The 12,500-nt window shown below is 48.1% G+C and overlaps 1 protein-coding gene across 9 annotated transcripts in view; it reads left to right on the forward strand.

The window, feature by feature from the left end:
• The window catches only part of LOC123510015 (ecotropic viral integration site 5 ortholog-like), a 115,166-nt gene that overhangs the window by 72,164 nt on the left and 30,502 nt on the right, over nt 1–12,500 (forward strand). The window contains exon 1 of one of the 9 annotated variants that reach the window (XM_045264707.1): nt 6,917–7,372. The exons of 7 other annotated variants lie outside the window; for them this stretch is intronic. In XM_045264707.1, the coding sequence (XP_045120642.1) occupies nt 7,308–7,372 (65 nt within the window). In that variant the 5' untranslated portion in view covers nt 6,917–7,307. Of the gene's footprint in view, nt 1–6,916; nt 7,373–10,684; nt 11,312–12,500 lie in introns of those variants that run through there. One more of the 9 variants, XM_045264706.1, reaches the window with a different exon arrangement.

The raw sequence follows: 12,500 nt of genomic DNA on the forward strand, positions 1-12,500 counted from the left end.
ACTACACTGAGTGTCACGTCACAAAGAGTGTCAGAGGAGTTGGCAGTGTCTGTCTCCACTTATGTGCCATCAGTTTGACACTGTGTGTTCATCTCCTGGACGTGAGGCACCGCGGCCGTGAACAAGTTCCACATCCTGGAGACGCGTCCTGCGAAGGTGCGTTGATGCTGACACCCGTGGGATCGCGGCACCTCTACGGCGTCACCACCATTGAGCACCGTTCTCGTGCTCCGTGCGGTGACTCTTAGAGGATGACGCAGCCCTGCCAGATGTGGCACTCTTTGCACCTGTGCCTTATGGAACACTACGATCGCCGCCACGTCTCTGCGGTGTTCCAGTGAATCAAGGGGACGCTCAGGCTCTGGGTGAGGTGGTAGTGCAGCATCTACTAGCCGTATGGCGCGGCGTTGGATGCTGTCCAGTCTCCTTCTGTGTGTGGCGGCACAGGACATCCAGGAGAGAGCTGCGTATTCAAGGTGGGGCCGCACCTGTGCCTTGTACAGCAGCAGTCTCCCCTTCCTGTCGAGGAAACTGGCGATCCTTCTGAGAGCGGAGATCCTGTGAGAGGCTTTCTTGGCAATGGTTTTGACATGCCTGTCAAACCTCAGCCCTCGATCCACCTCCACTCCAAGTATCTTGACGTCATCTTGGAGTGGGAGAGCAGCAGCGCCAAAGACAACTTTCCTGCCATTGCTGCCATGGCGGCTGGGGACCGAGAGACAACCATTGCTTGTGTCTTCTCCGGCGCGAATGTCACTTGCCAGCGAGCACCCCACTCCTTTATCACTCGTAGCTGCTGATTGATGGCCTCAGCAGCCCGCCCACTGTCCTGGCGTGGATAGGTATAGGAGAGGGTGCAGTCATCAGCATAGGCCATGACTCCTGGCAGTAGCTGGAGAAGATCATCCACGTAGATATTCCACAGGAGTGGGCCAAGAATTGAACCCTGTGGCACTGATGCCTCCACAGGCAGGGACTCAGATGTTTGCCCGTTGACAACCACCTTGAGGCTTCTGTCCTGCAGGTAATTTCCCAAGAGTCGTAGCAAGCCACCCTGGATGCCTTTAGCACGAAGCTTTTCTAGTAATCCGTTGTGCCATACTTTATCAAAAGCTCCTGCTATGTCCAAAGCAACCACTATAGTGTCCTTGCCGTCGTCGAGGGCGTCCTGCCAATGCCTGGTGAGAAGCATCATTAGGTCGGAGGTTGACCTTCCAGGTCTGAACCCAAACTGTTGGTCTGAGAGGAGGGCATTGTCCTTGAGATGGCTACACACCACCTCTGCCACGACCCTCTCAAACACTTTACCCACCACTGACAACAGGGATATGGGTCTGTAGTTTTTTGGGTCCGTCCTGGAGCTTTTTGTGTGCAGGAACTACTCGAGCCTCCTTCCACACTGAAGGCCAGACGTTTTCCCGTACACAAGTTGTGAACTTGGGTGAGAGGGGCAGCCAGTTCCTGGGAGCATCGCTTCAGCAGGTGCGGGCTGATGTCATCAGGGCCGGTGGCTTTCTGTGTGTCCAGCCCCGCAATAATCGCTTCACCTGCTGATGCGTCACCTCCACCATGGTGACAGTCTTCTCACATTGCTGGACCAGCTGAGGCGGTGGCTGCTGTGGATTCCCGACCTTCATTTTCCAGCAAACAAGGAAGCCAGCAACTGTGCCCTCTCCTTACTGCTGGTGGCGACAGTACCGTCCTGCTTGCTGAGGGAGGGATGGATTCTTGGTGGCCAGTTCCTTGTTTGTCCTTAACAAGAGACCACCAAGTTTTGTTTCCTACGCCAGTGCCACACAGTTTCCGGCGCAGGCTTTCCTCCCACTTTTTTAAGGCCCACTTGCTGGTTACCACCATCCTCCTGCATGCAGCCCTGTGCAGGTCCTTGTTGCGCCGAGTCGGGTTCCTCTTGTAGCGGAGCCAGGCAGCATACTTTGCCTCGGCAGCAACACGGCAACGGTAGCCAAACCATGGCTGATCCGTCGATCTGGTGGTGTATTCCCTGTGTGGGACGTGGCGTCTCTGGAGGGCGAGAAGGTGAGAGGTGAGTGCAAGTGCTTCACTCTCTGCTCCTCCCTGTAGCAGAGTGGCCCATGGGGTGTGGGTCAGGTCGCGGCGCAGGGAAGCCCAGTCTGCTTTGTTCCACAGCCAGATGGTGCGGGTGGTGGCCTCGTCCTGAGCCACGCCCACTTCCAGCTGTGTCAGTACAGCGTGATGGTCAGAGCTGCCCACGAGCCCCAGCTGATGACACTGAAGCTTGTCTTCCTGGTAGTCTGAGATGACAGGGTCTAATGTCCCTCCTCGTTCATGTGTGGGAAGGTGACATGATCTGTCAGACCCTGCACCTCAGGAGATTCTCGTAGGCGTCTCTTTCCAGGTGGTGATTGAGATCCCCCACAATCAGCACGTGGCTGCAGCTGTGTGCCATCATCAGGTTGTCTAAGGTCTCAGTCAGGTACAGAGTGAGTCAGGCCCTTGTCGCGGGGGGCGATACAGGGCACACAGCAGGAGGGCTGAGCGGTCTGCCAGCATTACTCGGAAGTACATCATCTCCATCATTGGAGGCGTGTCTATGTCGAGTAGCTGGGCCTGCATTCCTTCCTTGAAGCAGACAGCCACTCCACCTCCTGTTCGCTCCTGTCGGTCCCTCCTCACCCAGTGGGTGAAGCCCTGCATCCTGCCATACGTGGGCTCCACCTCACTGTTCAGCCATGTCTCGGTCACCACAACAACGTCTGCATTGTGTCGTTGCACACAGTTGTGGTATAAGTCTGCAAGGTTAGTCCGGAGACCACGGACGTTGCTAGAGACGACCTTTAGTTGGCGGCGGGGCAAGCTGGCTGTACCATGGTGAGGGATGGTAGTGAGCGAGGCCTGCTAGTCCGAGGTGGTGGTTAGGGTCCGCGGCCGACTGCTGGTACTGGTGAAGAGGTGGTCCACTGCCGCCCCTGGTTCTGATTCCAGATACCAGGCTGAGGAAGGAGTGGGCGAGGTTGTGGCAAGGACTGAAATGAAGTGAGGGGGTGGGCGGGCTGAGGCGCTGCAGGTGGGAAGGGTGTGGCTGTGTATCTTTCCACCGTAAGAAGCCGCTGTAGGAGACGCTCCTGACGTAAATCGTCAGTTCTGGCGTGGCAAGTAGCAGAAGTGTGTCCTTTCCGTGAGCAGTACTCACACACTTTTGCCTTGGCTCGCTTTTGTGTCTGCTTGGTGGCCTGGTGAGTCCTCAGTCCTTCGCTGGACACCCTCCTCGCGTCCTGCTGCACTTCCCTCTTAGATTTCTTTTTTCTCCAATCTCCTGAAGTGGTCTGAGGAGAGGTTCGTGGGCGAACAGAGGCACCGCGATCTACTCCGTTCGCTGTGTTTATGGAGGAAGAGTCCCTGCTGCTCTGTGTGGCGGTAGACGTGGTAGTGAGTACCGAGCAGTCACTCTGTGTGGCAGAAGGGTGACAGTGGACGCTGGGGAGGTGTCACAGTCGCTCTGTGTGGCGGTGGAAGCAGTGGAGGTAGGCGGAGCGGTCGTTGTTTCCCGGGCAGGCGAAGGGAAGGTGGAAGTGGAGAAAACAGCTGCGTACCGGATCTGTTGCGGTTTATCCGAGCTCCACCACGTCCTCCACCTCTCAGAGTCCTGACAAACCACCTCCCAGTGTTCGTCAATTGACTCTGCGTGGGCGCTGACTGCCTGAGAGCGTGTGGCTACTTGCGTCTGGCGCTGTTTTGACGCTATCAGCCTGTCTGCTACTCTGAGAGCCGCAGCAAACACGTCTCTGTGCTGTATGATCAAGTCTCGGTCGTCCTGGAGGGACTTAATCACACAGTTTTGTTGAGAGGCTTCCTCAGTGAGCTTCTCAACTAGTGAAACTAGCTCTCCTCTCTCAAGCCCTCCCACTGACTCTCCCACTATCGTCCGGTAGTGGCGTGGGGTGTCAGTCTCCTCGCTGATGTAGATGACGGGGTCCGGGATGTTTGCTTGGAGTCGTAGCTGTTCCGTGTAGCTACACTTGAAGACTGGCGTATCCCCAAGGCAGCTGTTGTGACAAAGGTTACGGCAGGTTTCCTCGTCACAGCTCACGTGTTGAGTCTTAAGTGTTGCTTTGCCACAAACGCAACACCAATTCTGTGGCTGGTAGCCAGGCAAGTCTCGCCTGGCTATGGGGCGATGGGCGGGGCTGGACATTGAGGGAGAGGATAAGTGATTCCTGGGGAATTGTGGAGCCAGGTGTGGGAGCGACAACGAGTGTTGGCTCTAAACGACACGTACGACACTAACACACTCGTGAACACAGACACTAAACACTGGCACAGAACACAAAGCACTTCCCCACAGGCGCACAAAAAACACACGACACTAACTACCTCTCCCACAAGTCAAGCCAAACCAGCCACGGAGAGAGATACAGGTTGTTTAAAAACTACCTTGGAGAGATTTGGCAACTGTGTGCTGCCTTAGGCCTCGCGTCAGGTCAGGCCCGGGTCTCAGTCACTGCACGGGTACAAGCACTCTTTTCAAGTGATTTTTTAACACTATTGCAAGGCTTAGCACACCTTACACTTTTACATGGACACCAGGACACTTAGCACTTCAAGCACTGAAATTTTCACAACACTGCACTTTGTTAAACCACTGTAACACCACGAAAAACACGGAGCTACCACGTGCGTGACCTCTCTCTCTCTCTCTCTCTCTCTCTCTCTATAGATAATACAGTCACAAGAGGAACAACGGAGAATTTTAAAGAGTACATATTAATCGAGAAATGTGTTTTTGAGTGATTTTTCTTATTTTTTTTAAGTGAAATATGATTATTATTTGTACAGCACTATTAACAACTCGGAGATCTATTGTTGTACCTATGCATAATGGTTCTCTTCCAGCAAAGAACATGTCCAAGTTATCAAACGGGAATTTCGCATAATCGCATTGTTAATATGTGGAATGAACTCTCAGAAATCATAAGCAGCAATTCTTATCAGTCATTTTAAATAAGCTAGACAAATACTTCAACGCTAACCCCCAACAAGCTCTCTTCCTGCCCGAATCACTACACATAAATCTGTAATCCCTGCGTTTACTGAGACAACTTGCATTTTACACACATCTATTATTAACGCTTTCACTTTATGACAGGCGTATAGAGTTTAGATTTAGAATAAGGTGAAGAGCAAAATTTCCTTTCATCCTTTATCGTGAAAATTCCGTGTCAGTTTTTCCATACTGTGGGGGAGGAATGTTCTGTTGTGCTGTTCTGTGTCTCTGCCAGCTGGCTAGTTAGAAGGAGTTACCAAAAAGCCATTCAAGGACCAAAAGATCTGTTACTATTTGGCTTTCTTTTGTATTCCTTCTCCTGCTCCTCCTCCTCCTCCTCCTCCCCCCCCCTTTCTTGCCCTTCGTTTCCCTCTCTTTTTCTTTATATATTCTCTTTCTCACACCCGTTCTGCCTCCCTCCGTTTTTTTTTTCCTCCTCCTTCTCCTCTACCTCGTCTTCTTGTCTGTTCTCCTCTCGTTCTTGTTTTTGTTGCTTCTTCTTCTTCTTCTTCTTCTTCTTCTTCTTCTTCTTCTTCTTCTTCTTGTCCTCCTCCTCCTCTCCTCTTCTTCTTCTTTTCTTCTTCTTCTTCTTCTTCTTCTTCTTCTTCTCTTCTTCTTCTTCTTCTTCTTCTTCTTCTTCTTCTTCTTCTTCTTCTTCTTCTTCTTCGTGCAGCATCCATCTGTCACGCACCTACCTCCTCTTCCTCCTCCTCCTCCTCCTCCTCTTCCTCCTCCTCCTCCTCCTCTTGTCGGGGTTTGCTGGCCCTTGCGGTGGCGTCATCTGTTAGTGACTGCGGCGGTTGTGGTCGTGTTGAGAATTTCACTGTTGCTTTTACCTTGCCTTGGTTACCTTTACCCTGCCTTGTTTTCCTTGTGATAATTGGGTTCTCTCTCTCTCTCTCTCTCTCTCTCTCTCTCTCTCTCTCTCTCTCTCTCTCTGGATAGACCGTTGTTTGAGATTGAGAATAGGTGTGTGTGTGTGTGTGTGTGTGTGTGTGTGTGTGTGTGTGGAGTTTATTTTTAATTACTTTGTGACAGAGGAAGAGGAAGAGGAGACAGAGGAGGAGGAGGAGGAGGAGGAGGAGTGAAAGTGGTGGAGGAGGTCGTGAGTGGAGATAGTCAGGGGAGGTAACTCTGATCTCCCGTTTCACCGCCGACGACCTTTTAGCCCTCCTCCTCCTCCTCCTCCTCCTCCTCCTCCTCCTCCTCCTCCTCCTCCTCCTCCTCCTCCTTCATCTCCTTAACTTGTGCTCTTCCTGTTTGCATGTTTGTATAATCCTTATTCATCCTTTCTTCCTGGTCTCTCTCTCTCTCTCTCTCTCTCTCTCTCTCTCTCTCTCTCTCTCTCTCTCTCTCTCTCTCTCTCTCTCTCTCTCTCTCTCTCTCTCTCTCTCTCTCTCTCTCTCTCTCTCTCTCTAAGTATGTCGAGCAATTAATTTACGAGAAAGCAAGTGATTGAGAGAGAGAGAGAGAGAGAGAGAGAGAGAGAGAGAGAGAGAGAATGAGAATGAGAGTGAGTAATTAAGTAAGAGAGAGGAGGAGGAGTAAGGAATAAACAGGAAAAACAAGAGTAAATGAGAGAGAGAGAGAGAGAGAGAGAGAGAGAGAGAGAGAGAGAGAGAGAGAGAGAGAGAGAATCAATAAAAACACACGAAAGCAACAGGAAGAATGAGAGACAAGAGAGAGAGAGAGAGAGAGAGAGAGAGAGAGAGAGAGAGAGAGAGAGAGACGAGTGGATAGAAACAGCAAATGAACGAGTGAGAGTAAATGAGTGAGAGCAGGAGTAAATGACAAGAGGCGGGAGTGAGGGAGTGAGGGAGGGGCGGAGGGGCGGGCCGTGTGGGTAGTGCAAGGTAACATGAAGGAAGAAGTGAAAGCTCAGAGCACCGTCACCACAGCTTTATCATTCCTGCTTGCTGCGTTCACTACTCCTTACCCACTCCTACCTAGCAACGCCCTGGAGTGAAGGAAGGAAGGAAGGAAGGAAGGAAGGAAGGAAGGAGTTAACAAGTCATTTACTCCTTACTTGGCAACGCTGCAGTGGAGTGAACCAGTGTATATTTAGTAACCCTCAAAATTACTCCTTTAGTGGAGTGAAGGATTTAACTATTACTTATCAATCAGCCTCAGTGAAGGATAGAAGGAGTGAAGGAAGACAGGATCCCTCTTATCCTACCCCGTGTTGTGATATATGTGATGATGAGGGAACAGTGACGTGTGGTGTGGTGTGGTGTGTGGTGCTCTGTGGTTGTGTGTGGTGTGTGTGTGGTGGTGAGGGACAACTATGGCGCTCGAGGAATTAGCAGAGACAAGTGTGAAGATTTTCGTAAACGAGGATTATCTAGATTCGTAAGTTTTTGGTGTTTTTGGTGTGTGTGTGTGTGTGTTGGTGTTGATTGGTGGCGGTGGTGTTGATAGTGAGTGGTGATGACTTACACACATAATACCCAGGTGATGAGTGACGCTGTTGGTGGTGGTGGCGGTGGTAGTGGTGGTGGTGACTGCTGGTTTAATATGAATGGTGGTGTTGACTATTACTCACTCACCATTTTGATATTATTTGTCACCACCACCACCACCCCCACCAGTACTACACCTGACCCCATACGGAGAAAGTAGTCGTGGTGGTGGTGGTGGTGGTGGTGGTGGTGGTACGTCGCCTCAACACGCCCAATCAAGTATACCTGTTCAGCCACTACCGCTTCCCCCTCTCTCTCCTCTCCCCTCTTCCTCTCCCCTCTCCCTCTCTCCCGTCTCCCTCTCCCCTCATCATTTTCTCCGTTTTTCCTCTTTCCTCTTTCCCGTGTATGTCTCAATCAGTTTTTCCTCCTCTCCTCTCCTCTCCTCTCCTCTCCTCTCCTCTCCTTTCCTTTCCTTTCCTTTCCTTTCCTTTCCTCTCCTCTTCCTCTTCCTCTTCATCTTCCTCTTCCTCTTCCTCTTCCTCCTTTCTTCCTTATCCTTCCCTATTCCTTCTCCTCCTCTCCTCCCCTCGTTATCTCTCCTCCTTTTCCTCCTTTACCTTCCTCTCTTTCTCTCTACCGTCTACTAAACAAACTCCCTCCAACTCCCTCACACCTCTTCCTCCTCTTCCTCCTCCTCTACCCCTTATCAGTGCTCCCTGCCTCACCCTCCCTTCACTTCTCCCTTCCTTTCCCTTCCCTTCCCCCTTCCCCTCCCCTCTCGCCCCCTCTCTCTCTCTCCCTCTCCTCCAATTTAATGAAATGATGCAGGCCAGCTCTGTTTGGTCTTGCACTCATTAACTGATAAACTCACGCGTGTAAAAATAATATATGTACTTGTTTGTTTATTTGTTTATTCAATTATTCATTTACTTATTAGTTAATTTATTTCCTTATCCATTTATTAATTTCTGTGTTTTATTGTTTTGTTCTCACCTGTTTTGTTAATAGTATTCATACCTGATATAATATTTACGTCACTTTACCTAACCTAACATTACCTATCCTTGTCAAACTTTGCCTTGCCTTGCCTTGCCTTGCCTTGCCTTGCCTTTACCTTGCCTTGCCTTGCCTTACTTATCCTTAATTAACTTCACCTAATCAAATTAAACCAAGCCAAACCAAACCAAGTCAATTCTTAATTAACTCCCATCTTGCTTTGGCCTACCTAACCTTGCGTAACCTTTGCCTAATTAAACCTAACCTTACTAATTTGACCTAACCTAACCTAAATTAACCCTACTTTTACCTTACCTTACCTTGCCTTACCTTACTTTGCCTTACCTTATCTTACCTCACCTCACCTGACTTCACTTCACCTCAACCTCACCTCACCTCACCTCACCTCACTCAGCGTTGCCTAACATTGCCCAGGACACTCGTGGGCAAACAAAAGGTGCGGATTTAATTTTGTGACATGAATAAATTAGTAAGTTTTGATGTGAGTGTAAATTAGAACCGTGATATGTGTGAGAAAACGTGTGTGTGTGTGTGTGTGTGTGTGTGTGTGTGTGTGTGTGTGTGTGTGTGTGTGTGTGTGTCGCAATATTTGTCTCGTAAACACATAATTTCTTTTTCCTCTTTATTAACTTCCCTTGATTAAATTTCTCACCTCTTCTCGTTCCTTCTTCCTTATACAGTAACAAAAGTGATTAAAGACATGTCTCTTACGCGTCACCCTACTTCATTCACTTCTCTAATACTCTACTGGCTATAACATGCAGTAGTAGCAGTAGTAGTAGTAGTAGTAGTAGTAGTAGTAGTAGTAGTAGTAGTATGGTGGTAAGTATTGTTGTTGTCATTGTTGCAGTTCATTGTATACCATGTGTCACTTCCCTACCTTATCTTATCAAAGCTGTGGTATCTTATCGCCTTCCCGTGTGTAGCTGATGGCGTGGCAGGAGGAGGAGGAGGAGGAGGAGGAGGAGGAGGAGGAGAAAGGACATGGAAGTTAATCCGTGGTTCTGTTTCATTATCGCTTTACCAGAGAGAGAGAGAGAGAGAGAGAGAGAGAGAGAGAGAGAGAGAGAGAGAGAGGGGAGGGGGTACAGTTTATCTTGTGTGTGTGTGTGTGTGTGTGTGTGTGTGTGTGTGTGTGTGTGTGTGTGTGTGTGTGAATATTGCCGAATATTGACTGGTGTTACTGGTGTTGTTCCTGTGTTGGTGTTGGCTTGATTGGCACCTGGCTGTGATGGGCGAGGGAGGGTGAGAGAGAGAGAGAGAGAGAGAGAGAGAGAGAGAGAGAGAGAGAGAGAGAGAGAGAGAGAGAGAGAGAGAGAGAGAGAGGGGAGAGGGAGAGGAGAGAGAGTAAGATAAGGAGGAAAGCAAGATTAGAAGTGGAAGGGATGAAGAGAGAGAGAGAGAGAGGAGCAAGATTAGAAGTGGAAGGGATGAAGAGAGAGAGAGAGAGAGAGAGAGAGAGAGAGAGAGAGAGAGAGAGAGAGAGAGAGAGAGAGAGAGAGAGGAGAGAGAGAAAAAGAGGAATAGACATGAATGGATGGATGGCGAGAGAGAGAGAGAGAGAGAGAGAGAGAGAGAGAGAGAGAGAGAGAGAGAGAGAGAGAGAGAGGTGATCTTTGTCTCATTATTAATCTCCTCACTGTCTATTCCTAACCAGTCAAGGACGTAGTGTGTTCTCCTCCTCCTCCTCCTCCTCCTCCTCCTCCTCCTCCTCCTCCTCCTCCTCCTCCTCCTCCTCCTCCTCCTCCTCCTTGTCTTCCTCACCGTGTCCCTTCCTACCTCTCTGAGTTAACAAGGCGCCGCACACACCAAGACACAAATGTACTGCCACCACCACCACCACCACCACCACTCGTAACATGTGTGTGGTGAAAGCTTTAGTGGTGAGACAGTGACTGGGTGAGGAAGGTACTGTGGTGGTAGTGGTGATAGTGATGGTGACTTGATAGTGTTGTGGTGGTGATGAAAATAATCTAGATGTGGTATTGATGTGGTGAATTGTGTAGTGATGTTGGGATGAAGTGGTGACTGGTGAAGGAAGGGTAGATATGGTGATGATATGGTGATAGTGGTGATGTTGGGTGGCGTCGGGAAGGAACAGCAGCGGTGAGTGGCTTATCAGTGGAAGCATTAGTGGTGTAGATAATGTTGTGGAAGGCTGCGCGGTGTTGTGGTGAGGTGAACCAGTGAGAGAACATCCTTGTAACTGGTGACTGAGGGAATAGTGCTGGTGGTGATAGACTGGTGTGGGGATGGCAGAATTGTGGTGTCTTTAGGAGTGGTAATGATTGACTGGTATTGAGTGTGCAGGTGATGGTGATAGAACGATGCTGTGACGAATGGTGACGTGATAGTGCTGGCTTAAACTAGTGGTGACTTAATAACTAGTAGTGATGAGAAGCTAAATATTACGGAGTGTAGTGGTGATGTTGATAGAGTAGTGGTGAGGGAACTGGTGGTGGTGATGGCAATTAGATGACTCAACTAGTAGTGGTGACTCAACACGTATTACTACCAGAATACCAATGATACAGAGAGGTGGTTACAGTAATGCTATCTTCAATCCTGGTGCAGTACTAGTAATAACAGGAGTGGCTAAACTAACTGGTGATTCTGACATTCTGGTGACGCTGGAGGTTGGTGAATAGTGACCACAGGGAAGCTGCTGAACTGTGGTTAACTGTGGTAGTCTGTGTGAATCGTAATGGTGCCAGTACAAGATGCAGTCACTGAATACAAACATACAGTCCTTTCGGCGGCGTCTGTCTCGCGGTTTTGAGGTGGGACTCGAAAACGCCAGCCCGCCTTTTGAGAACGTTCGGCTGAGTGATTTTTTCGGTATAGCGAGGTACCAGCGCCTCGCTAACAGGTAACTGAAATGAAGGGGCAGGACTTTATAAGGTCTACACGTGGCTGTCCTTGTGTGAAATGTGCTTATCGGTGTCTATCCAAATCCTCATTTATAAGTTATTTGTCAAGTTTTCATTTAGATTTGTTTTGTGTTGGTATAGTTAATTTTCGCCTTTTTTGTTTTCCTTACTCTCTTTCTAGCTTTTTTTTTCTTGCTTTCCTTTTTCTACCTTTTTTTTACTGTATTTGTTTCTTGTTCTCCTCTTTGTACATATTTATTTATTTATTGTTTATTTTTTTACAATTTCTTGCTCTTTTCTTTCTAGCTTCTTTTTTTTAGTCTGATTTTTGTTTGCTCTCCCAGCTTTTTTTATTTTTTACTTTCTATCTCTCCTCTTTCTAGCTTTTTTTTTTTTTTACTTTCTATCTCTTCTTTCTAGGTCTTTTTTTTATTATATTTCTTGCTCTCCTCTTTCTGTTCCTTATTCTCCTCTCTAGCTCGTTTTTTTTTTTTTTTTTTTTTTTACTCTTATCTGCTGCTTCTTTTCCTCACTAGCTCGTTTTTTTACTCTTATCTGCTTCTTGTTCTCCTGTTTCTTTCTCTCTTTTACTCTATCTGTTTTTTGCTTTCCTCTTTCAACCTCTTTTTCTTACTCTAGTTCATTTTTTACTCTATTTCTTGCTCTTTTACTCTATCTATCATCTTCATTCTAAATTATTTCTCGAGTCTTCATGTTAATTTGTTCTTTGGTGTGTTGTGTTGTGTTTTGTTTGTTTCTTTACCTCCTTATCGTTTTTCTTTCTCTCCTCCCCTCTTTCTCTCTTTTCTGTCATCCTCACTTATGATTAATTTGTACAGTCTTCATTTGCTTCTAATTTCTAATGGTATAGTTGCTTTTCTTTTCGTCTTATCGTTTTTCTTGCTTCCCTCACCTCTCATCTTCTCTGTCTCTTTATCTTTTTTTCTCTATCTATCATCCTCATTTATAATTGATATGTCTAGACTTCTTTCCTATTTATTTTCTAATGGCGTATTTTTCCCCTTGTCGTTTTTCTTCCTCTTTTCTTTCCTCCCTTTTTTTTCCTTTTTATTTTCCTTCATTATCTTCCTTCTCAGTCTATCAATACATCCATCTCTCCCAACACACACACACACACACACACACACACACACACACACACACATACATTAAGAACATATCCAGCTC

The sequence above is a fragment of the Portunus trituberculatus genome, chromosome 28, assembly GCF_017591435.1.
Source record: "Portunus trituberculatus isolate SZX2019 chromosome 28, ASM1759143v1, whole genome shotgun sequence".
Taxonomy (NCBI): domain Eukaryota; kingdom Metazoa; phylum Arthropoda; class Malacostraca; order Decapoda; family Portunidae; genus Portunus; species Portunus trituberculatus.